At 46.4% G+C, this 25,363-nt stretch overlaps 1 protein-coding gene across 2 annotated transcripts in view; it reads right to left on the bottom strand.

The window, feature by feature from the left end:
- DOCK8 (dedicator of cytokinesis 8) overlaps window positions 1–25,363 on the bottom strand; it is a 270,310-nt gene that overhangs the window by 104,936 nt on the left and 140,011 nt on the right. For both annotated transcript variants that reach the window (XM_056106905.1, XM_056106904.1), the window contains exons 15-19: window positions 8,594–8,711; window positions 6,721–6,791; window positions 4,048–4,186; window positions 3,276–3,377; window positions 354–449 (exon numbers count right to left, since the gene is read on the bottom strand). In XM_056106905.1, the coding sequence (XP_055962880.1) occupies window positions 354–449; window positions 3,276–3,377; window positions 4,048–4,186; window positions 6,721–6,791; window positions 8,594–8,711 (526 nt within the window). The remainder of the gene's footprint in view (window positions 1–353; window positions 450–3,275; window positions 3,378–4,047; window positions 4,187–6,720; window positions 6,792–8,593; window positions 8,712–25,363) is intronic.

Below are 25,363 nucleotides of genomic sequence, written 5' to 3' on the forward strand. Positions count from 1 at the left end.
CAAACAAACAAATGAGCCTCCCCCCAAATGCTGATAAATGGGAAATAGGAACTAGGAAAGGGTCAGTGACACCCCTCCCCCCCACACACAATTTCTCGGCAGCAGTGCAAGTGCTGACTTCCTTCCTTTGCTCAGTTACCTCATTTAAGCAACAAATAACACCTGAAATGGCTTGTAATCCCCAAAGCACCGAAGCTTATTTTTGATTTAAGCACATACAAAGCTTTCCATTGATCTTTCACAGAGCTGTCCTGAGGGTTCTGTGCTGTGCCTGCACACCCCCTCCCCCAATCTCCCCATCTTCCTCATTAGCCTTCTGGCCCGGATTTGCTGTTGACCTTGATGTGCCTTACCTGGGTGTGAACGGACGAAACAGCTTGTACTTCAATATTAAATACTCCCTTATGTCCTTCAGCCCACTTAATGGGAGGGTTCTGTAAGGGGACTTTCTGTGTTAAAAAAAAAAAGAAAATTGCAATTCAATCCTTTTTTTCTGATTACTAATAAGCAGAGTGAAGGCTGTAAATGTCAGGGTTATACAAATATGATAACACCCTAGAAAAATGACATAACTCGCCTCAAAGTTAAGTTACTCTGGATTCAAGTTGAATCTGCATCAGTCTCGTTAAAATATTGACTTTGACAATTCAATTAAACTCTTGAGGTGTTTGCTCTCTCCTGCTGAAAGGAGGGGTTTGAGCTAAGTGGCCTGTCTTCTAAGTTCCCATTCAGCATTTGATAACTGTTGACCTAGGAACTAAAATAAAGTATTATATCGAGTTTATAATTTCCCTATTAATCAGGAACTTTGGGATAAAGTGTAGACTGTCTTTATAAGACATGATATGCTAATATTATGAAGGGTCTGCAATTATTTCCTTTTTCACAAATTGTTTTCAAGTAGCCATCCTTCTGGGCTTTCGCTTTGAAATGACCTAAAATCTCTTTTAAGCTATTTACATATGTTCTGTATGCCAGAGAGACCATTTTTTTTGCCTAAGTTCCCATTGGAATTATTTCTTTAGAGACATTACAGGGCACTGAGTGAGAAGAGCTACGTGTCCATGTAAGTTTTGCATCATAACGAGACGAAGCATGCTGTATTTCTATGAGTAAGATGCTCAAACAGGGCGAAAACCACTGGAAATTATGTGAGACAAGTCACACAACACACTTAGGCTCAAAGCTGGCTCTGGGCCACAGACAAGTTTGGTAGTCCAATGGTAGCACCTTTTGAAACTGGCATTCTTCGGTGTTACTCATCTGGCTCCAGGAGACAATGGTGTTTGCCATTTAGTGCTGTTCACTACAAGTATGATGCTGCGTAATGTCATACATGGAATTAAAAATGTCCTAATAGCCACTCTGCAAAAGTAAATTGGGGCCAGAGAGATACTACAAAGGGTAAAGTAATTGCCTTGCACATGGCTGACCCAGGTTCAATGCCCAGTATTACACTCCTGCCAGGAGTGAGCCCTGAGAACCACAAGTGTAGCCCTAAACCACTCCCCAAAAAATTCAAATTAAAAAGAAGTATGTGATAATGATCTTAATATGTTTTAACTCAATATAGTTACATCATTAAAGAATTATTAAATTATTATAAAAAGTATTAAATTATTGAGAATCATTACGCAATCAAGATAGGAAAGTTTTTGAGATTTTTAATTAAAAAAAATTCCTTTTCCCTACTTAATGTTTGAAGTCCAGTTTGTATTTACAGTCCATCTGGGTGTAATCTAGACACATTTTAATAGCCACAAGCAGCTAGCAGCAACTATACTGGACAGTCCAGCTACAAAGGGCATTGGGGCAGGCTGAGAGCATATCGATAAAGATAACTTCAGACAAGCAGCAAAGGCAATCGCTGTTTACTTAAGCATTGGCTTTGCTGTTTGACATCCTTTTCTCATTTGATGCTCACGGACAAGGACCAATTTCATCTTTGAGTCTTAAGAAGGTTGAAGCAAACTTTCTACGTTCACCGTTAGGGAGAAGTCACATCTGGATTTTGGGCTTGGGGCCGGTTGGTCTACAAAACCCAGGATCTGCGACTTTAAGATGTTGATGGGACATTTTCTGCAATTAGCACGTGCCGCTTGATGATGAACAGGTGGTCTGGGGAGCTGCCAAGGCTGGGCGTCCAAATCATAAATTGTAATCGGGAATATCTGTGAGCGAACTCGGGTTGCGTTTACGTGATTTTGTAGTTTTGATCTAAGGCCAGGCATCACTTACAGCCCTGGGCCAAGGAAGCTTGTCTTTCCGGGAAAAATAAGGACAACGAAGAAAAACAAAGTCTCCTGGAGGGTTGTGGGGGGGAGAAAGGTCTAGTCAAATAACCGATAAAATACTTATAAATGAAATGCGGAATCTGGGATTCGCTTCAAATTAGCACTCATAGACAGGAACCTCTGCCAGTCAAACAGAGAAGCCGAGGAACTGGTGCTGGTGTGGGAGGAATGGGCAGACCTGGGCTCTCACTCAGTAAGCATGGTCACAGAGCAAGTGGGCAGAGGCGTGCAGAAACGGGGTGGAGAGAATGCTGGCAGGGAATCCCTGGAGGAATCGAACCCTGCTAGCCACCAGAGCACTGAGCACTGATGCAGCGGGGCAGCTGCAGGGCTCTGACCTCTTCTCCTCGTCTAACTGGAATCCAGGGCGCTCGATTTCCCTTCCCCGTCATGTTCATTATTTTGGGAGAGGGGGGGTCCCTTTGTGGCAGGCAACGCATAATAATGCTGCCTCAGTAGCAGGATCGTTCACCAAGCATTCTGAACCGCTGATGGCTACTGAAGGAGGTTCCACCACCAGGTCACTCTCCACACCCTTGGGAACCTCATGTTCTCTGAAAGCCTCCTGCAGTGATGGCTGATAACTGCTCCCCAAGGCATGCCGAGCAGGTCAGGGAGATGGTTCAGAGGTCATGGGTCAAGCCTAGCAAGCACAAGGGTATGAGTTCCATCCCCATCATCACACACCCTCTAGCACGGCACTGCTAGATGTAGATCTGAAGGCTCCTGGGCACTGTTAGGGTTTCCCTGGTGGCCCCAGTACCACAGTGCCAGGACGAGTATTGAACTGTCCAGCCTGGTTGGCCCAGTACTGATGGGAGTGGTCCCCAGGCCCTTCTGGCATTGCTTGGGAGTCCACGCATGCCCCCAAAGACATCTTCTACACCATCAGTTATACTGAAGGGAACGGCCAGTGGTTCTGACAAGTGGGTTAGGACCATGGTTGATCAGGAAGCAGTTCATGGCCAGCTCAGTGGTTACCTCTGCAGAATGCATGGAGTAGTTGACCGGCAGCTTTTCCAGGGCAACTGGGAGGCAGTAGGATCCAGTTTGAAGACGTTCATTTAAGAGAATTGGCAGCCACTGAAACAGATGATGTAAAGAACAAAGTGGTGTTTATTACAGCATATAATTCTGACAGTTTATCTAGCTCACAATAATCAGATGCAACTAAACGATGATTAGATATTGACCAGGGTTCTTTTTGGCAATAACTTCTGTCAAGTTCTTTGCATTTCAAATTCACTTAGCGTCCCTGAGATGGTAGTAGCAATGATTTACTGTGTTCAGAGCCAAAGAAGTAGCACTGTTCTAGTAGCCAACGTTTATGCGTGTCATGCCACCACTGTTTATTTTACATTTTGTGTTTATTAAAAATTGAACTTTTCCCCCTGTGGCATTAAAAAAAGAGTGTTCTTAAGTGAAGCACAGATATAAGATTTGCAAACGATGGCTATTGCAATAAAAAGCAAAGATAAAAGCAAACATAAAACGAAAATATTAAAGTACAATTTTTTTTAAATGAATGAATGAGGACTCTTTCCATAACAGTGTCTAGCTTTCTATTCCTCAAATTTGTCATTTGCTATGAAGACATCTCTGCTCTTTGCCGCAAAGATACTTTGGCACATTCTGCTACTTCTAACAGAGACAACACAAAAGTCAAGTGAATAGAATTTCAGTTGTTCATCTCGGCAGGGTCCTTGACTGCACCAACCACAGCTGTGTGAATTGGGGAGCTGCAAAGACTCACAGAATATCCCAGGAGACTCTCCACCAAGGAGCCTTGCTTTTGCTGACAGCTGATATGATAGAAAGTGAACAGGAGGTGGTGGTTCACCGTGAGTTTTGCAGGGAGCTTGATTTTCACTTCTTCGTAGAAGTCAGGGGACCTGTTTCAAAGGTACAAATACCTTTAGGAACAATGACAGCTTCTCTGACCACACGTTCCAAGGTCACAGACCTCTGGCTCTCTACCCTGGCCCCCGGTTGATGTTCTGCTTTTCAACGGACACCATTCTGTTCCTCAGCTGGGAGTCCTTGAGATCAAGCCAGGACATCCACTGACATAAGTCTGGTCACTAAGGCTTTGAGGGTGTGTGTTGGGGCTGGGAGGAGCAAACAAACCTACCTGTACCCTGTGGAAAAATCCAACAACATAAGGTAAAAAAGGGGATAGAGTTCAGAGTCCTGCAGTGACCTGGTTCTCTCCTGCCACCCCCAAGCAGGAAGGGGCATATGGCTGGTGCTCATCAAGAGATTTTACTTACTCAATTTATTTTTTTTTTAATTTTTAAAATTTTTATTAGTGAGACATCATGAGGGACAGTTGCAGACTTACAAATTTTGTGCTTGGGTTTCAGTTATACAATGATCAAATACCCATCCCTCCACCAGTGCCCATTTCCCACCACCACGGATCCCACTATCCCTCCCACCCCCATCCCACCCAGCCTCTTGTTGCAGGGCATTCCCTTTTGTTCTCTCTCTCTCTCCTTTTGGGTGTTGTGGTTCGCAAAAGAGGCATTGAGTGGCAATCGTGTTTGGTCTATAGTTTACTTTCAGCATGCTTCTCCCATCCTGGGAGGAGCCTCCCAATACCTTTACTTGGTGCTCCCTTCTCTATCTGAGCTGCCTTTTCCCCTAGCATGTGTGGCTGGCCTCCAAGCCATGGACTTGCTCAATTTATTACTTATTTGGATGTTTGGGCAAAACACAGTGGTGCTCAGGGTGACTGCTGGTAGCCTCTGGAGGACCACAAGCAGTGCCAGGGATCAAAAGGGGTTCAATTACATGCAAGGCAAGTGCCTTACCTCCTATCGTTCCCACCCCATCATCAAAGGATTTTAGAAAAATAAATAAATTTTATTGATTTAGGAGTAGAGATTATATAAAAATTTATGAAGGAAATGATGTAGGAAGGAAAAAAACCATGATTCTGATGAATTACAAAGTCCCAGCCGACCTATCAAGGGCTGGACATAGTACATTGCTTATTTGAACCTTATCCCCACCCAAACAAGTGGGTTCAGAGAATAATAAACCAGTCAAGAATCAGATCCGTATCTGTCTGGCAGAGTGCTCTTCCCTACCTGTGAAACGTGAATAGCAGATAACATATTAGTCTATGGCTTAATTTCTCACACATTAATGAGTCTTCCAGGACCAAGGAGATGGCTCACATGTCAAAGGGCTGGAGCACATGCTTTGCAAGCAGGAGGCCTGGGATTGACCCTGGCAACACCTGGTCCCCCGTGCAGCACTGGGAAGACCTCTGAGTGAGTATCATGCAAGGAGACAACTGGGAATACAGCTGGGAGTAACCACTAAACCAACCAAACAAACATAGCACTGCACTGCACTGTCCTCCCATTGCTCATCGATTTGCTCGAGTGGGTTCAGTAAAGTCTCCATCTTGAGACTTGTTGTTACTGTGTTTGGCATATTGAAAACGTCATGGGTAGCTTGCCAGGCTTTGCTGCGCGGGCAAGATACTCTCAGTAGCTTGCAGGTCTCTCTGAGAGGGGCAGAGGAATCGAACCCGACTCGGCCAGGCTGGCTATGCGCAAGGCAAACACCCTATGGCTGTGCTATCGCTCCAGCCCTAAACAAACAGAAAGACCCAATAATGCATCTTCCATTTCTCCTTTGGTCAGCTTAAACTTTCTTAAAGTGGTTACTGGGGCAGAGATGGGATGGTGTCAAGAAGAGAGGTGACAGAACAAAGAGTGAGATTCAGTTTCTGGCCCCACTGAGCAACTCAAAGTAAGATAGGAAACTTATTTCTTTTTTTTCTGCTTTTTTTGGGGGGGGGGGTCACATCTGGCAATGCACAGGGGTTACTCCTGGCTTTGCACTCAGGAGTTACCCCTGGCAGTGCTCAGGGGATCATATGGGATGCTGGGAATTGAACCCGGGTAGGCCGCGTGCAAGGCAAACGCCCTACCCGCTGTGATATCTCTCCAGCCCCAGGATAGAAAACTTATTTCTAAACAGGAGAAAGCGTCTCCATTATCTTTAAAATTTCAGTAAAATCTAAAAATTATTAGATTCTTTTTGTTATTGTTATTTGGTTTTGGAGGGTCACAGCCAGTGGGGTTTATTCCTGGCTGTACACTCAGAGATCACTAGTAGGGCTCAGTGGACCAAATGTGCCTGGGATTGAACTTGGGTTGGCCATGTGCAGGCAAGCACCACACCCACTGTACTAGTGCTCCAGCCCCCATTAGATTCTCAAAGAGGTTCTTTATTCCAGAATTAGTTAATGGCAAAAAATTTTCTTCAACATAGAATCACGGAACTGGCAAGAAAATTATAGTCCCTGAGCTATAAAAGTTATTGGGGGAAAATCGCTTAGGGGGTTCAGAAATACCAAGAGATGCTGAAATAATTTTAGCATATACTTCAAACCCAGAAATATACTTACTTATTATGGTACGTAACAGCTGTGTACACTTCTTGCAGAAATTCAGGCCCACTGGATTTTCCAAAGATGACCTTTTAACCAATACAGAAAGGATCAAATTCACATTGATGTCTGGATGGACAAAATCAACTTTCATCAGCCCCGTCGGATCGCCTGCTCTCAGAGAACTGGTGAGTTCTATAACTGGACCAACTGCACAGATGCAAAAGGACTGAGTAGAAAGGGTAAACTGAGGTTCCAATGGGCTGCACTAATGACAAAGGGCCCCGGGTTTGTGACAATGGAAGCCCAGGGCTCTCCCTACTTCATTTTTGCCAAAGTCCACATTGCAGGGGAAAGTCACATGGTTTGGCCTTCAGTAAAGGTCCCTGATCAGGGCTCTTTTTTCTCCTAAAGTCACAGACCTGGTCGCTGAGATAGTGACAACCTTCACTGGTCTGTACACATGTTTTTGCTCTTTAGAAAAAGAAACTGGGGCTGGAGAGATAGCACAGCGGGTAGGGCGTTTGCCTTGCACGCGGATGACCCGGGTTCGGTTCCCAGCATCCCATAGGGTCCCCTGAGCACCGCCCGGAGTAACTCCTGAGTGCAGAGCCAGGAGTAACCCCTGTTCATCGCCAGGTGTGACCCAAAAAGAAAAAAAAAAACAGAAAAAGAAACTACCAGGCTCCATCAGCTCCAAAGGTGCATAAATTAACAAGTGGGTTCGCTACTGGGCGAAGACAAATGGTCCTTTCCATTGCTCACAGCCATGTCCAGGCGAGGACACAGGGCTGGAGAGTGGAGAATGGGCTGGAGTTAGCCCTCACGTGTCCTTGGCTAGGCACCTTGGCACACTTAGGTTCTGCACAGTGCTCCAGGCAGCACTGGTGGATGTGCCAGGGACAGGACTGAGAAGATTCGAAGAGGATTTTGTTCTCATCATCACTGCAAGAGGGGCCCTTGCAATGAGGATGCCTTGGAGGCAGGATGGGCACTGGGAGGATGGTTTGCGAAGCCAACCGCGTAGATATCTGAAGAATGGAATTACTGAGAGAAATTTCTTCAACACAAAGGTAACTTAGCTGCCCCCTTGGACTTTCAGAACTGATAAGTGCCAACTGCCCAGCTCAGTTGGGAGCTGACGGTCATACAATGTGAGTTCCGGCATTTTGGGAGTTCACAAAGAGCACTGCATTATTTACTTGCTATTTGACTTATATACTAATTTTCAGGATGAAGATCCAATAGTAACGGGTGTTGAGATGGTGTGTCACCCTTCTTGCAGAAATTCAGGCCCACTTCAGATTTACCTCCAGAGGTGGCACTGCATGGTTTATCTGCAAATCCAGCAAACAGAACTGACTCATTTGGGCACAGGAAGGCTTCTCATTTCCTTCTCATTTCCTGTGATGTTCAAGAGGTGTGGGAAGACTATATTATATTCTCCACTCCTCTAAAAGTAGCTGTGTCGGGGCTGGAGCGATAGCACAGCGGGTAGGGCGTTTGCCTTGCACGTGGCCGACCCAGGTTCGATTCCCAGCATCCCATATGGTCCCCTGAGCACCGCCAGGAGTAACTTCTGAGTGCAGAGCCAGAAGGAACCCCTGCGCATCGCCAGGTGTGACCCAAAAAGCAAAAAAATAATAATAAATAAAAAAAATAAAAGTAGCTGTGTCTCTAGATTTCACAGCTCGCAACACAGTAGACTTTCGATTGAGACTGAATCTGTTCCCCATCAGTTCCCTGGGGTGACTACTGGTCTAGCCACAGAGGCCTCCGCACATGTGGAGCAGTGGTGAGACGCTGATAAGGCCTGGATCTGATCCCGGTGAACTGATAAGGGAAATGTGGTCGAGGCTGGTTTGAGGCAAACGTGTCCTTCCCCCTTTACCGGCATTGCGCTGCTCGCGTCCTCTCCACACATAAACTGGATCTTGATTGTAATGTTCCGGGCAGATGCTAGTTTGTTAGCGAAGTTCAGCCTCTGTGGGTAGACGTAGAGAAGATTTCTGGAAGAGAAAGGAGGAGAGGTCGATGAAGAAGCCCCTAAGAGCCAGTCTTTTTTTAAAAAATTAATTTACTTTTTATTAGTGAAACACCATGAGGTACAGTTGTACACTTACAAGTTGCTGTGCTTGGGATTCAGTTATACAATGATCGAGTACCCATCCGTCCAACAGTGCCCATTTCCCACCACCACGGGTCCCAGTATCCCTCCCACCCCCCATCCCCCTATCCCACCCTGCCTCTGTGGCAGGGCACTCCCTTTTGTTCTATCTCTCCTTTTGGGTGCTGTGGTCTGCAGAAGAGACATTGGGTGGCAATCATGTTTGGTCTATAGACTACTTTCAGCAGGCATCTCCCATCTTGGGCAGATCTTCCCAGCATTCTTTATTTGGTGCTCCCTTCTCCATCTGAGCTGCCTTTACTCCTAGAGTGCGGGGTTGGCCTCGAAGCCATGGAGTGAACCTCCTGGTATTTATCACAGCTGTTGTTGCATGTTGGTCTCTTATTTTGTTACTTTATGTCCCCCAGATGAATGCAATCTTTCTATGTCTATCCCTTTCTTTCTGGCTCATTTCGCTTAGCATGATACTTTCCATGTAGTACCACTTGTATGCAGAGTCTGGCAAGCTCCCCGTGACGTATTCGATATGCCAAACACAGTAACAACAAAGTCTCCAATGGAGACGTTACTGGGCCCGCTTGAGCAAATCGATGAACAACAGGAGGGCCTTTACTTAGGGCTTTTTACCACTTGTAAGTAAATTTCATGACTTCATCATTTCTAACAGCTACATAGTACTCCATTGTGTAGATGTACCAAAGTTTCTTTAACCAGTCGTCTGTTCTCGGGCACTCAGGTTTTTTCCAGATTCTGGCTATTGTAAAGAGTGCTGCAATGAACAAACAAGTGCAGATGTCACTTCGACTATACATTTTTGCCTCTCTGGGTTATATTCCCAGGAGTGGTATTGCTGGGTCAAATGGGAGTAAGAGCCAGTCTTGAGTCAGGCAGATCCAGTCGTTCCTCAGCTGCTCGCGGGAATGAAACTGGATGGACAGAAGTAGCAGTGATGAAGTGCAGGGATGGAGCAGGGCTCAGAGCCTGTCATCTCCCTCACCTCTGGGGCCAGTAAACTTGTACCAAACCAGCCATTAGCTGCCAGCTCCTGCGGCCATTCCCACCTTGGGTTTTTTTTTTTTTTTAATTTTTTAATAGTGAGACATCATGAGGTATAGTTGCAGACTTACACATTTTTGTGCTTGGGTTCCAAAAATACAATGATCAAATACCCATCCCTCCACCAGTGCCCATTTCCCACCTCCACGGATCCCAGTATCCCTCCCAACCCCCATCCCCCCATCCCACCCTGTCTCTGTGGCAGGGCACTCCCTTTTGTTCTCTCTCTCCTATTGGGTGCTGTGGTTTGCAAAAAGAGGCATTGAATGTTTGGTCCATAGTCTACTTTCAGCATGCTTCTCCCATCCTGGGAGGATCCTCCCAACACCTTTATTTGGTGTTCCTTTCTCTATCTGAGCTCCTTTTTCCCCTAGTATGTGTGGTTGGCCTCCAAGCCATGGAGCAAAATTCCTCCACCTTGGGGTTTTTCTCCCTGCAGTTCTCCAGCCTGGAAGAGAATCCTTTCGTCAAAACGACAATCCCTTCTTCCTCTCCTGGGTTTCAGCTCACAAGTCCTAGCCTGAGAGTCCTACCCTCCTTTAGCGGGGGGAGAAGATATTTCTGTAGAAGAAAATTTGTGAAAACTATTGTATCTAACAAGTCTCCATGCCCTCTGGCTGGACAGCCCAGTTAAATATTCTGGATTTTCTGGAGCGAAATCTCCAAACTCCACAACACTGACATCCCAGCAGTATTACACCCAGATTTGATGGGATGTAACTCAGAAACCAAGCAATCTTGTTTTGTTTTGTTTCTTTTTTTTGGGGGGGGGTCACACCCGGCGATGCACAGGGGTTGCGGAAGGGTGACATGGATCCATTAAAGCAAATGACAAAGGGTCAGGGAGTAAGCCCTGAAGACCACCGTGTGGGGGAGGTCAGGTCACACCTGGTGGTCCTCAGGGCTTACTCCTGTTTCTAAGCTCAGGGCTCACTTCTGGTGGACCATACGTGGTGCCAAGGATTGAACTTGGGTCGAGAGCCTTAACCCCTGAGCCAGTGCTATCTCCCTGACACTTTGTCATTTGCTTTAATGGATCCATGCCACCCTTCCAAAACACATTCTTTCAGAGTCAAATGATTTTTTTTTCTTTTTTCTTTTCTTTTTTTTTGGGGGGGGGAGGGCTCACATCCAGCAATGTTCAGGGGTTATTCCTGGCTCTGCACTCAGAAATTATTCCTGGTGGTGCTTAGGGGACCATATGGGATGCCAGGGATCAAACCCAGGTTGGCCACGTACAAGACAAATGTCCTACCCACTGTACTATCGCTCTGGCCCCCTCAGAATCAGATGATTATTTAACATACAAATACCATTCAAGTTATATATGATTATGAAAATACTATGATTCGTATGTATTCAATATTGAATCGTTGAACATAACAGAAAGTACAGGAAATAAGAAAACAACCATCCAGTACTCCACTGCACGGAGGAAAATCATTGCTAAGAAAAGTGGTTCTTTTTCACTCTGTTTTTATTTTATACACGAAACATTTTCTTATGCATTACATATCATGATTTATCTTGTGCATGCCATTTAAAGTTCAGTGATGACCATTTTCCCAGCATGAATACTCTTCATTTGATAGAATGGCTATATGATATTCCTTGTAATGAATGGGCCAGTATTTATACTTGTCTCCAAAAATAAGCACGTAGATTATTTTCCTTTCTTTTCAGTTACAAAGTGGTAATACCCCTACTATATATCTTGGGTCTTTCCAATGCGGTATACTTTTAGAAGAATCTTTTAAGGTTCTGTCTCGTTCAGTTTCCCCATTTTGGAATTAATTAAAAAGACACCAATCGGCCTTTCTTGATGTTGGGCTTGAGGAAATAATGAGCCAGAGTTTGTAAAGTGCTTTGAAGTAGCTGGATGAAAGAAGTTGTATAAATCACAATAGTCCTCATCCAGACAGACAGGATAAGCAAGGTAGTTATCAACCACATGCCTCTCCTCCACCCAGGTCACTGCCTACTGGTCCCCCAATATAATCAACAATTTCACAACTGCCCCCGGGAAGGTTGCTGACCTTGTACAAAAATCATCATTACTGCGGACATCCAGGGTCTTGTGTGGTACTGAACAGAATTACCAGTCAGAAGGAAACTTCAAGAACAATCAATCCGACAGCACTTTCTTTTGGAAACAGACTCCAAAGGAACTTAAATAACTGTCAATTTTTTAAAGAAGATACATTTCACAAGGATCATCCTATTTTTTATTGACAAGCTTGCAAAATAATACTTTTAAAATATGCATAAAGGTCAGGAGAGATAGCACGGCAGCTGAGCTGCTCATCTTGCATGCGGCTGACTGTGGTTCAACCCCCCAGCACCACATACGATACCCCAAGCTCCTCTGGGAATGATCCCTGAGCACAGAAGAGTGTGGCCCCTAACCCAAAAAATAGAAAGTTGTATATAAATAGAAAGAATGTATAAATACTTTCCATTTAGTATGTGTGAAGTCCTGGGTTCGCTCTCCATACTCTGATTCCCCCAACAAAGAAAAGTAAGGAATTTTTAAAATATGGCTATGATAAGAAAACATTACAATAGTTGGAAACTTACCACGAGTGTGAGGGACAAAGGGACGTTAGGATAGAGAAGAGACCAGTATGACAGTAACAGTTAGAAGTGATCCCTCTGGACAGGAACTGAGTGTTGAAAGTAAAGGGATATGCAGGATGACCTTTTGGTATCTGCATTGCAAGCCGTAACGTTCAAACGTTCAAAAGGAGAGAGAGAGAGAGAGAGAGAGAGAGAGAGAGAGAGAGAGAGAGAGAGAGAGAGAGAGAGAGAAAGTCCTTGCTACTGAGGCAGGGATGATGGAGGGCAAGGAGGGAAAGGGGACCTTGGGGGTGGGAAGTGTACACTGGTGAAGAGACCGGTGCTGCAACATTATGTAACTGAAACCCAATCCTCAACAACCTTGTAACTGTGTCTCACAGTGATTCAATAGACAAACCAACAAAACCACTAATATTGTCCATGGGATGGAAGATCTGCAGGTCCCTTAATCCACAGACCCCAAACCAGTGGCAGTGATCATTAATAAGCTGATAAATAGCCTCATGTATTTCACATATGATAAATTAAGACCCTCATACTAGCTCAAGAAAATGAAGACTTGTGTTATCCAATGCTTTTTTTTTTTTTTTTTTTAGCTTCTGGACCACATCCTTTAGTGCTCAGGGGTTATACTAGGCTCTGTGCTGAGCAGCGAGCCCTAGTGGTGGTCAGGGTTCACATGCAGTTGCCAGGGAGATGAACCAGGGCTGCAGCTGCAGTAACCGCATGCACAGCTAGTGTCCTGCCCCTGGTACTATCTCTCTGGCCCCCATCTAATGATATTTGACAGATGATTCCACAATCAAACCAGGAATTACTCATTATGGCAAAGTCATTTTGAAAGCTACTTTAGTAACTGCATGGACAAAAGATGTTTCCTTCCAGCAGCTGCATCACAGCCCAGAGTAGACTGTAGGTATTCATTAAGAATTTCGTTCAGAGCCACTTCAGGTGGTTTTTCTTGATTACCAATTGTTTGGAAGTTCCAAATTCTTCCCCCCTGAGTCAGCCAGAGCCCCTGAATCACGTAAACTGTCACGACCACTGTGATAGAGCAGTTTCTCTAGAACGTTAGAGAACTTGCATAATCTGGTGATTCCTGGACCAAAAGGTGACCCAACTGGTCCCAATTCTTTTTTTCCTTAAGACCCATTTCTTTTTCCTCTGCTGGAGACGGGTTAATGCAAAGGATCTTGAAATCTTTTAAAGCCACAGTGCAAAACACATCCGTGTGACTGGCCTTCCACCTAGTATCCTTATTCCGTGCAAATAAACAAGGAGAAAGCTCTGTGCCTGGTACTTAGTCCTCAGAAAACATCTCTGTTCTCTCCACGGTTTAGAATGGAGCTCCTGGAGCAACTAAATTATTGAAGCCTATTAGCCACCTGTTCAGACAACAGGACCCTTTGGAGGACCTGGGGACTAGCTCAGTCAGACGACATTTACCTCACTGGCACATGGTCAGGAGTTGGATTCCTGGCCCCCCTCCCCACACACACATGCCACGCGTGAGCCTGCTGTGCTGACGCCCCTGGCATCGCAGATTAGGCATGGGAACTAATGTGTGCTGTCCCCAGAGAGCACCACCACGAAAGTGCAGGCATCGGGACAAGCCCCGGTGAGCACCACAACCACGCCTACAACCCAGGGCATCACAACACAACAAAGTACACTTTCATAACTATCAAGAAAAGCAAGGAGATGCCAAGAAGTGCCAAAAAGGCAGCAAAACCACCTTCTGCACTCAGGATATTTTACTGACAGGGCTTTGGGATTCCCAGAGAGCTAAAAGATTTAACTATGGTTGTTTCAAGTTCAACTGTCCTTGATGCTTTGTGAAAGTGAGTTCTCTTTGAAAGTGGGCTGGAGCAATAGCACAGCGGGTAGGGCGTTTGCCTTGCACGCGGCCAACCCGGGTTCGATTCCCAGCATCCCATATGGTCCGCTGGGCACCGCCAGGAGTAATTCCTGAGCGCAGAGCCAGGAGTAACCCCTGTGCGTTCCCAGGCGTGACCCAAAAAGCAAAAAAAGAAAAAAAGACTTATGCACAGAGCATAATGTTAATGACAACTGTCACTGTCACTGTCCTCCTATTGTTCACTGATTGATTTGCTTGAGCGGGCACCAGTAATGTCTCCACTGTGAGATTTGTTACTGTTTTTGGCATATCGAATTCGCCACGGGAGCTTGCCAGGCTCTGCCGGGCTGGTGGGATGCTCTCGGTAGCTAAGGATATAAAATGTTACATATGAAAGGGCTGTAAATACTCAAAAACTAAACATGCAATGGTAAAGGAGGGAGATTCAGAGAGATGGAAAGAGTAAAACTGATGTGGAAATGCAAACAGAGCCAGTTTTGATTTTCTCTGTTATTTTACTGTAGAACCTTGCCAGGGGTCACTCCTGAGCACAGAGCCAGGATCAGCCCTGAGCACTAACTGGGTACGGTCCAACCCCAACCCGGTCACCCCAAATATCGATTTTTTGGGCCTGGGTTATCTCTACTCTTTTGAATATCAGTACGACCAAACACCCCTTTCCCAATTTAAGTTGATTTTATACCAGGAATGATAGAACTTCTCTGGAAACCTGTGATTAATGGCCCTTATAGACTAAGATAACGGGTGGCGGAAGTTCTTTGTAAGACGGCAAACTGTCCTACAAACAAAAGGGGACAAATCAATTTTCTTTTTTTTAATACTTAATTTTATTTATTTATTTATTTATTTATTTTTGCTCAAGCGGGCCCAGTAAAGTCTCCATTGTGAGACTTCTTGTTAACTGTGTTTGGCATACTCTCAGTAGCTTGCCAGGCTCTCCAAGAGGGGCAGAGGAATCGAACCCGGCTCGGCCGGGCTGGCTGCACGCAAGGCAAATGCCCTACTGCTGTGCTATTAGTGAGACATCATGAGGTACAGTTGTAGACTTACAAACTTTTGTGCTTGGGTTTCAATTATACAATGATCAAATACCCGTCCCTCCACTGGTGGACAAATCAATTTTCTTATGTGTAGTAACAACCCTGGAGTTAAGCTGTAAATGTAATGAAGAGCTCTGCAAGCCACAGAGTATGTTACCAATGAAGGAGCTCTTCCAGTCAGAACTGTGTGACACAGTTTTACAAATACAATTTAGACAGGGGGCTGAGAGGGCCAACAGAACCAGTGTCCACGTGCTCCTGTGATCATCGCAAAAGTCAGGATAATCACAGAAATTTAGCCTGCAGACGAGGATGGAGCACTTCAGGTGGATGGAAAAGGATGAAGGCAAAAAAAGTCACCCATGAGGAAAACCCACAGCAAAGCTATGACTGGGAAATCATTTCTAAGCTGTGGAGCTTTGCTCTGGGGAAAGGTGGGGCCGGGGTTCACCAAACACACTCATCCCACCGTCTTATTAGAATTATGATTCTGGAAAGAGAGGCGAGAAATACACAGGGATCAGAACCACCAGTAGCACCAGGTGCTGACCTCTGACAACTTTCCCGCTGAGTGTCATATTGGATTCCCTGTTGTCTCAGTAAGAGCCACCAGCAAGGGTGACCTCTAGCACTCCTGTTGATGAATACACTACTGATACCGGAACAGTCTTCAGTAATGACAGACCCCGAGGGCAAATTCCAAGTTGAGCTCCGTGGCCCCAAGCTAATAGTTTAGCTAATGGCTCACAGATATTTGCTTAAGCCCAACCTAACCCAGTTCCTCCCAATCTATCTCTGAGTCTTAGAAACAGTGCCCGCACCATGAGAATGCAGAATTTGCTTTGCAAACCTCCCAAAGTACAGCCAGTCAGAGCTGGTGGGGTTTGGAGATTTCGCTCCAGCAAATCCAGAATATTTAACTGGGCTGTCCAGCCAGAGGGCATGGAGACTTGTTCGAGACAATAGTTTTCACAAATTTTCTTCTACAGAAATATCTTCTCATCATTCGGTTAGCCATTTAGTGGTAATAAGCGATATACAATAAATTATTGAGGGCCTGCTACGAGGGGAGACCTGAGGGGTGGTTGGGAAAATGAAGACGGGGTGGTGGATTTTGGAATATTGAATGCCTGAACACAACTTCTCACGAACAACTTTGAAAAGCATGGTGTTTAAGTAAAGCGGGAAAAACAATAATAAAAGAACAAACTTGAACGCATTATCAATGGGAGAAGAGCTGAACAGATGCTTCTCCAAAGAAGACATACAAACAGACAGCCAACAGGCATGTGAGAAATGCTCATCACTGATTATTAATCAAACAGCAAAGAGACCGGGCTGGAGTGATAGCACAGTGGGTAGGGCGTTTGCCTTGTACGTGGCCAACCCGGGTTTGATTCCCAGCATCCCATATGGTCCCCTGAGCACTGCCGGGGTAATTCCTGAGTGCAGAGCCAGGAGTGACTCCTGTTCATTGCCAGGTGTGACCTAAAAAGCAAAAAAGAATGAAAAAAAAAAGGCAAAGAGACACCAGTCTCCAGATCTCATCCAGTTTCACCATGAGAAGGTCACATCAAAATAGTCCCAGGAGACTGATAGACGTCTTCCCCTGGAACTGCTTCAAGTTTCATCAGGCAGAGCACAGATGCTGTAGCGCTGGAGCGGACCCCAGCAGAGGAGACCATCAGCCCACCTGGGTGCTAGAGAAATCAAAGGTGCGCTGGCGCCCCCTGCTGGCCACCATCTCCCTCCCTGAGGAAAAGACCAGCTGCCAACGCAAATAATCAGGCATCAGCCTCATCCCCTTCACAGCCCATTATCAAGAGCGTTTCCTGCGTGAACTCCACCGTGAGCTAAACAGTTTGATTACTTATTATGACCCAAAGGGGAAAAACCGGGTGGGAGCTGTATGCAAGAGACATTGTAGAGCACTTGACAGTTCACAAAGCCCCGTTCACGCGACCAGCTCTTTCTCAAGTATCAGAGAGGTTTCCTCTTTTGCAGAGGAGGAGGACAAGACAAACTCCAGCTCTATCTGGTCTCCATATCCTCCCGTGCGCCCCAATGATCCCCTCAATAGTGCTCTTCTGCCATTTCTCCCTACGTTTTATGGTCAGGCAAAAATGAAATAGCACCTTCACAATGGAGGAACCTAAGTATTATCATTCAGGTAAGGACAGGGCCACTAAGATGCTGCTTGTTAGTTTTTGGTTTTGTTTTGGGGGGTACACCTGGGTTGGTCCTGGCTCTGCACTCGACAATCACTCCTGGCGGTGCTCGGGGCATGACATGGGATGCTAGGGATTGAACCTGGGCCAGTCGCATGAGCAGCAAACATCCTACCCGCTGTACTACTGCTCTGGCCCAGATGCTGCTTGTTCCAGTTACAGAAGAGTAAGTAGCCTTCAATCCACACCTTCACATACGGCTTCCCATGACAGCAAGAAACCCTGTCCCAGGGAAATGATTCACGTTCTTCCTCTCCCTAGTAATATCTCAGGGTTGTTATGAAAACATCAATGTGGCATGTGGTGCCAGGGGGTGTGGACACCAGCAGCACTGAGCTCAACAATCACTGTCACTGTTCTCCCATTGTTCATCGATTTGCTCGAGCGGACCCAGTAACGTCTCCATTGTGACACTTGTGACTGTGTTTGGCATATCGAATACGTCACGGGGAGCTTGCCAGGCTTTGCTGTGAAGGCGAGATACTCTCGGTAGCTTGCCAGGCTCTCCAAGATGGGCAGAGTAATCGAACTCGGGCCACAGGCAAGGCAAACACCTACCTGCTGTGCTATAGCTCCAGCCCAACAATCGTGTAGTAAAAAGCTTTCGAACTGGGAAATATTAATCGATACTGTAGAAAGGGTAAATGAACAGTGTTAGGTCCCTAGGGACCCTGAGGGAGATTCCAGAGTTAAAACTCTATAAATTAGTAACTCTCCTTTTCCTGCCCCCTCCCTAGCAGAGCTTTAGAATGAAACTCTTCCCTGTTGGAACGTAAAGTCGGGAACCATTTGTTGGGCCCTCCTTATCTGTTACCTCCCTTAGGAACTCTTCCCTGATCCACCTCCACCGGAATGCAGGGCTGAGAATCAAAGGACGCCAGGTGATAACCAAATGTCCCAGTTACCTGATGCCCACTAGTCACAATGCCTATGTACGTAAATGCTGATCTTTGAACCTATAGGCTAAGGAGTGAGGTACTTTTAAATGGATTGGTTAAGAAAGCATATGTTGTTACAAATCTATTGGCTATGAAATGCGCGGGCTTTGCTGTAACGGCCAGTGAAGGCCTATATAAGATCCCCTTTGAAGAGGTTCGGGGTCTTGCCTCACCTATCTGACCTGCGTGTCTGTGTAGGTGGTGGGACCCTGGCTAGCCAGTCTTGCAATAAACCCTGCTTGCTGTTTGCAGTCTCTGGAGTTTCTTTGTCGTTAAAGGGAGATCACGATCCACGCCCTAACACAGAACTCTGGGCTTGAGATGAGCCAATCAATGAGCAAACTCAGAAGATCTGCGTGTGTGTATGTGTGTGTGTGTGTATGTGTGTGTGTGTGTGTGTATCTGTGGGTGCACACACATGTGTAATATGGGTGTGCATGCATGTTTATGTGTATACAAACATGTGTGTGCATGTGTGTGAAAGTTGGGAGGAAAAGAAAGCACAATAACAATCGAAGAAAATCATCCAACCCTGAGCTGAATCATCTAATCCAATCCCTGAAGTGGATTCTACGGTTCCTGAGTTTGTCTCTCTCCATTTCTTTTATTTATTATTTATTGCTTGGGGGCCACATTTGCCAGTGCTCAGGGGTTACTTCTGGCTCTGTGCTGGGGTGTTGTTGTGTGTGGGGGGGATTCCTCCCTACAAAGCAGGGGAAGGGGACAGAGAGTGGAACCATGTGGCATCGAAAAGAGAATATAAGTCTCATCTCCTTGGTCCATCTGAGTGTCTTTCGCAAAAAACTTTTTTTCAAAAGATAAATGAACAGTCTTCGGCTGCCGGAGCCCTGGTCAGGGCGGGGAGGAAAGCTCAACCCGCTCCCCTCCAAGGGAACCCAGCGAGGAACAGCCAGGCACAGGGGCAGGAGACTGACTGCACTGGTCTCGTCCAGGAGCTGGATGTTATAGTCTCTGAGTCTTGGCCGCTGATGGGATTACACGGCGCCAGGGGGCCAGGTGGTGGGTGTGACCCCCGCCTACTGGAATTTGGAGGATCTGGGTGGAGGATGCTCGACTCCAATTCGAGTAGGCTTGGAGATCTCAGCCACCACCATGCTGAGACCACTCTCCGCACACATGAAGGTACTGGCAGAGGGACAAAGCCACGCGGGTTCCGGGGCCGAGACCTCCAAGCCTACTGGGTTTGGAGTCGAGCATCTTCCATCCAGATCCTCCAAATTCCAGCAGGCGGGGATCACACCCACCACCTGGCCCCCTGGCGCCGTGTAATCCCATCAGCGGCCAAGACTCAGAGACTATAAAATCCAGATCCCGGAACATCTTATCAGAACTTTTTTTTTTATGACATCTTATTATCTCATTCCTACTTTGGACAAACTTGCAGGCTATCGAATATAGCCTGCCCACAGGGCAGAGTCTGGCAAACTTCCCGTGGCGTACCAAATATGCCAAATACCAGTAACAATGATGGGTCTCATTCTCCTAAAAGAGCCTTGAATATAATCTCAGGGCTAGGATGAAAGAGACATTACTGGGGCCTGCTCGAGGCAATCGACGAATAACAGGATGATGAATGAATGAAAAAAAATGAACAGAGCGGAAAGGATAGCCTTTCTCCCCTGAGCACTGCCCAGGGAGATCCCTGAGCACAGTGCCTGGAGTAAACCCCCAGGCACTGCAGGGTGTGGCCCTAAAACAAAAGGAAAAAGATAAAAAGATTTATTTAAAAGATAAAAAATAAATGCATGGTACTCAGAGACTATAAAACCCAGTTCTGGGACATCTTATTATCTCATTCCTACTTTGGACAACCTGGCAGGCTACCGAATGTAACCTGCCCACACGGCAGAGTCTGGCAAACTCCCCGTAGCGTACCCAATATGCCAAATACCAGTAACAATGATGGGTCTCATTCTCCTAAAGAGCCTTGAATATAATCTCAGGGCTAGGATGAAGGAGACGTTACTGGGGCCTGCTTGAGGCAATCGACGAATAACATGATGGTCGTGATCGTGATCGTGAACTCGTTTGTGGGATACAGAAAAAAACATAGTATGACTAGCAAACTGGTGGTTCTTATAGTCTAGCCCACTGATGTACCTAAAGCAGCAAACATGTGTTTGGTTTTAACATACTTGCTGGTATTCTCTTATACATGGGCTTAACCTCTGTCCCTCCCGGAGAGCCCAGCAAGCTACCTAGAGGATCCTGCCCACATGGCAGAGCCTGGCAAGCTCCCCGTGGCGTATTCAATGTGCCAAAAACAGTAACAATAACGGGTCTCATTCCCCTGACCCTGAAAGAGCCTCCAATAGGGCACCGTTGGGAAGGACGAGTAAGGAGAGGCTGCTAAACTCTCAGGGCTGGGACGAATGGAGACGTCCACTTGAGCAAATTGATGAACAATGGGACAACAGTGATACAGTATGACACTAATACCGAAGAGCAATAGAAACAAGGGCTAGGAGGATTGGTCCACATTTGGAAGCCTGCCTCAAAGGCTGGAGGAGAGGGCAGTTGGAATAAAGAAGGGACCACCATGAAAATGATGGGTGGAAAGGATGCGTGCTAAAAGTAAGTAAAGGACCAAACATGATGGCCTCTCAGTACCTGCATTATTTGCTGTATTGCAAACCATAATCCCAAATGGGTGGAGAGAGAGAGAGAAAGAGAGAGAAGAGAGAGAAGAGAGAGAGAGAAAGAGAGAGAGAGGAGAGAGAGAAGAGAGAGAAGAGAGAGAGAGGAGAGAGAAAGAGAGAGAGGAGAGAGAGAGGAGAGAGAGAGGAGAGAGAGAAAGAGAGAGAAGAGAGAGAGGAGAGAGAGAGAAAGAGAGAGAGAGGAGAGAGAGAAAGAGAGAGAAGAGAGAGAGGAGAGAGAGAGAAAGAGAGAGAAGAGAGAGGAGAGAGAGAAGAGAGAGAGGAGAGAGAGAGAAAGAGAGAGAGGAGAGAGAGAAAGAGAGAGAGGAGAGAAAGAGAGAGAAGAGAGAGAGGAGAAAGAGAGAGAGGAGAGAGAGAAAGAGAGAGAAGAGAGAGAGAAAGAGAGAGAGAGAGGAGAGAGAGAGAAAGAGAGAGAAGAGAGAGAGGAGAGAGAGAAAGAGAGAGAGAGAGGAGAGAGAGAGAGAAATACATAGAGGCAGGCTGGGGTGGGGGTTGGTGGGGAGGGAACCTGGGAGCACTGGTGGTGGGCAATGTACATTGCTGGAAGGGAAGAATGGGTGTCGGAATATTGTACATCTGAAACCCAATCCCGGACAGCTTCATCACTGTGTATTTCACTGCGATTCAATTCGAAATGAATGAATTATTTTTTTTTAAAGAATGCATGGTATATGTGCACACATCCCAGGAAGAATAACCTCAACAGACTAGAAAGGTGACTCTGTTCATAAGATGAGGACGCCAGACTGTTTCCTGTTGTGGACCAGTGGAGGGGATGGTGAGGTCGGGGGGAGCTACTGCTCTTGCCTTTGAGTTCCAACAGCAGAGAAGCCCACCGTGTAGCCCCCAGTGCGTAAAGTGCGCCTGGGCAACTGATACCTCAGGCTTGGGTTTAAAACTGTAACTCGAGGGGCTGGAGCGATAGCACAGCAGGTAGGGTGCTTGCCTTGATTGCGGCCGACCTGGGTTCGATTCCCAGCATCCCATAGGGTCCCCTGAGCACTGCGAGGAGTGACTCCCGAGTGCAGAGCCAGGAGGAACCCCTGAGCATCACCCAGTGTGACCCAAAAAGCAAAAAAAAACAAAAAAAAATACAAAACCGTAACTTGAGGAAGAGATGAGAAATGGGCTTTGAGACGCCCTTATTGCTAAAACGTATCGTTATTAAAGCTTGGGCATGGAAATCACTTACAAATCATTCAAACAAACCATTAAAGCGAGTTTCTTTAATTCTCTCCTTATAAAACCATAATATTTATGTTTCTGCTCCATTGCCTGGGTCGCAGATTACATTTTGATGATTGTCAAACCAAGAACGTAAAACAAATGAGGTGGAACTGGCACATTTGGAAACGGTTTATAGCCCAGCATTTAGGCCAATGGATACATGAAGTTCATTTTTTATTCTAAAAGACACAGGAAAATCTTCCTTTTTTAGCCATGGTTGTCTGAAGTAGTAATTTCACTCTTTTTACACCTGCAGATCAAGTCTGTGCACGGGTCCACTGACCAGCAGTTGAAAACCACTGCACTGTCCTCCCGTTGTTCACCGATTTGCTCGAGCGGGCCCAGTAATGTCTCCATTGTGAGACTTGTTGTTACTGTGTTTGGCATATTGAATACATCATGGGTAGCTTGCCAGGCTCTGCCGTGCGGGTGAGATACTCTTGGTAGCTTGCGGGGCTCTCCGAGAGGGCTCGGAGGAATCGAACCCGGCTCGGCCAGGCCAGCTGTGCGCAAGGTAAACGCCCTACCACTGTGCTATAAATATTTTTTGCTCGAGCGGGTCCAGTAACGTCTCCATTGGAGACTTTGTTGTTACTGTGTTTTGGCATATCGAATACGTCACGGGGAGCTTGCCAGGCTCTGCCGTGCGGGCGAGATACTCTCGGTAGCTTGTTGGGCATTCCAAGAGAGGCGGAAGAACTATAAATATTATTTTATTTTATTTAATTTATTTTTTTATTTTTAGGTCACACCCGGCGATGCTCAGGGGTTCCTCCTGGCTCATGCACTCAGGCATCACTCCTGGCGGTGCTCGGGGGACCATATGGGATGCTGGGAATCGAACCTGTGTTGGCCATGTTGGCTGCGTGCAAGGCAAACGCCCTACCCGCTGTGCTATTGCTCCAGTCCATCCCTCAAATGACTAGATAAAGTTGTGGTATAAATAGACAACAGTTGCTCACTGTCTTATTATAAAAAAAGAAGAAATCCTGTCAACTTGCAACAATATGGCTAGCAGTGGGGGATGGATGCAGTGAACTAAGTCAGAGAAAGACAGACGGCTCTCGTGTGTGTGTGTGTGTGTGTGTGTGTGTGTGTGTGTGTGTGTGTGTGTGTGTGTGTGACACAGAGGAATAAGATGGACCAAACAAAACAAAGATACAGTTAAGACTATACTAGAAAACTGGTGGTTCCTAGCAGAGGTGGGACAGGGCGGGGTCACAGTGAGTAAATGCGGATCACTTGTAAGCTGAGGGGCTGAACTGGACTTTGAGTTGTGAGTTCACACAGGTTTTGTGTTCTTTACGTTGTGATTTGTGTGAGCTGTGGGTTGACTGAGATGAGTGGTGTGTACACACAAATAGTGAGCTGCCTTTGAGCTGTGTCTGAGTTGTGCTGTCCTTGAATTGTGATCACTTGAGTTTTCAGTACACCTAGATCCTAATTTTGAATGTTGCATCTCTGAACCATACGTGAAGTGATAATGCAATGTTATCATTATTTCATTTTATTTTTTGCTTTTTTATGGGGGGCCGGGGGTCACACCAGGTGATGCTCAGGGGTTGCTCCTGGCTTTGCACTCAGGAATTACTCCTGGCGGTGCTCTGGAGACCAGATCGGATGCTGGGGAATTGAACCGGGGTTGGCCTCGTGCAAGGCAAATGCCCTACCCGTTGTACTATCGCTCCAGCCTCTATCATTATTTCAAAAAATGAGCAACAACCCAGCGCAGGTCCACAACTTGTAGTTCTCTTGTATTTCATGCTGTGGTAGCTTCCACTGCTCCTCCCCATCCTTTTCTCTCCAAAGACCCTGATCCGGCCTCTCAGAGTCCATGAGGGGGTTCTGACTTCTGCTGAGGGGCTTAGAGCGGCCCCTGCCTGAGCCCGCGGAACCCCAGAACCCTCAAGAACAAAGGGCCATTGGGCTGGAGCAATAGTACAGTGGGTAGGGTGTCTGCCTTGCACGCGGTCGACCCGGGTTCAATTCCCAGCATCCCATATGGTCCCCCGAGCACCGCCAGGAGGAATTCCTGAGTGCAGGAGCCAGGAGTAACTCCTGTGCATTGCCGGGTATGACCCAAAAAGAAGAAAAAAAAAGGCCATTATAAACCCGCTTACTTTAGAAGCAGCCCAACCTTCCTGGGAGCATGGCCCACCTTTGGGACATCTATAAAGTACATGGGAAAGTCAGAAGTTTTGGGGGATGAAAAAAATCTAAAAAGTAGAGGTGTTTTTCTTCTCCCCGCTCCCCCCGCCCCCAGGTTGCAAAAGAAACAAAAAAAGAAAAATTTCCTGTCAGAGATCTCATCCTAGGAAGACAAGCCACTTCTAAGAATAGATTTTAAATAAAAATTAAAATAACAAAAGCGTAGGAATCAAAGAAGGAGGCTTTTTTTTTTTCTTTTTGGGTCACACCTGGCAGTGCACAAGGGTTACTCCTGGCTCTGCACTCAGGAATCATCCCTGGCAGTGCTCAGGGGACCATATGGGATGCTGGGAATCGAACCCGGGTTGGCCGCGTGCCTTGTGCAAGGCCCTTCCCGCTGTGCTATTGCTCCAGTCCCAGGAGGCTTTAAATATGTCCAGAGGCTCCTAATCTAGCAAACTATCGTCGTCCTCCTCCTCCTTATCATCATCAGCCCAGAGCTCTGTGACTTTTACTGCCATTTCTATGTGGCGTCTGTCTGTCTCAGCTGACCTTATACTCCCAGACTGGGTAAAACAGGGTGCTCCAGGAGCCCTTCTGCTGGGGAAAGGTAAAGGCCCTCCCGTTGATCGTCGATTTGCTTGAGCGGGCCCAGTAACGTCTCCATTGGAGACTTTGTTGTTACTGTGTCTGGCATATCGAATACTCTCGGTAGCTTGCCGGGCTCTCCGAGAGGGGCGGAGGAATCGAACTCGGGTCGGC

Source organism: Sorex fumeus, unplaced genomic scaffold, assembly GCF_029834395.1.
Source record: "Sorex fumeus unplaced genomic scaffold, SorFum_2.1 ptg000149l, whole genome shotgun sequence".
Taxonomy (NCBI): domain Eukaryota; kingdom Metazoa; phylum Chordata; class Mammalia; order Eulipotyphla; family Soricidae; genus Sorex; species Sorex fumeus.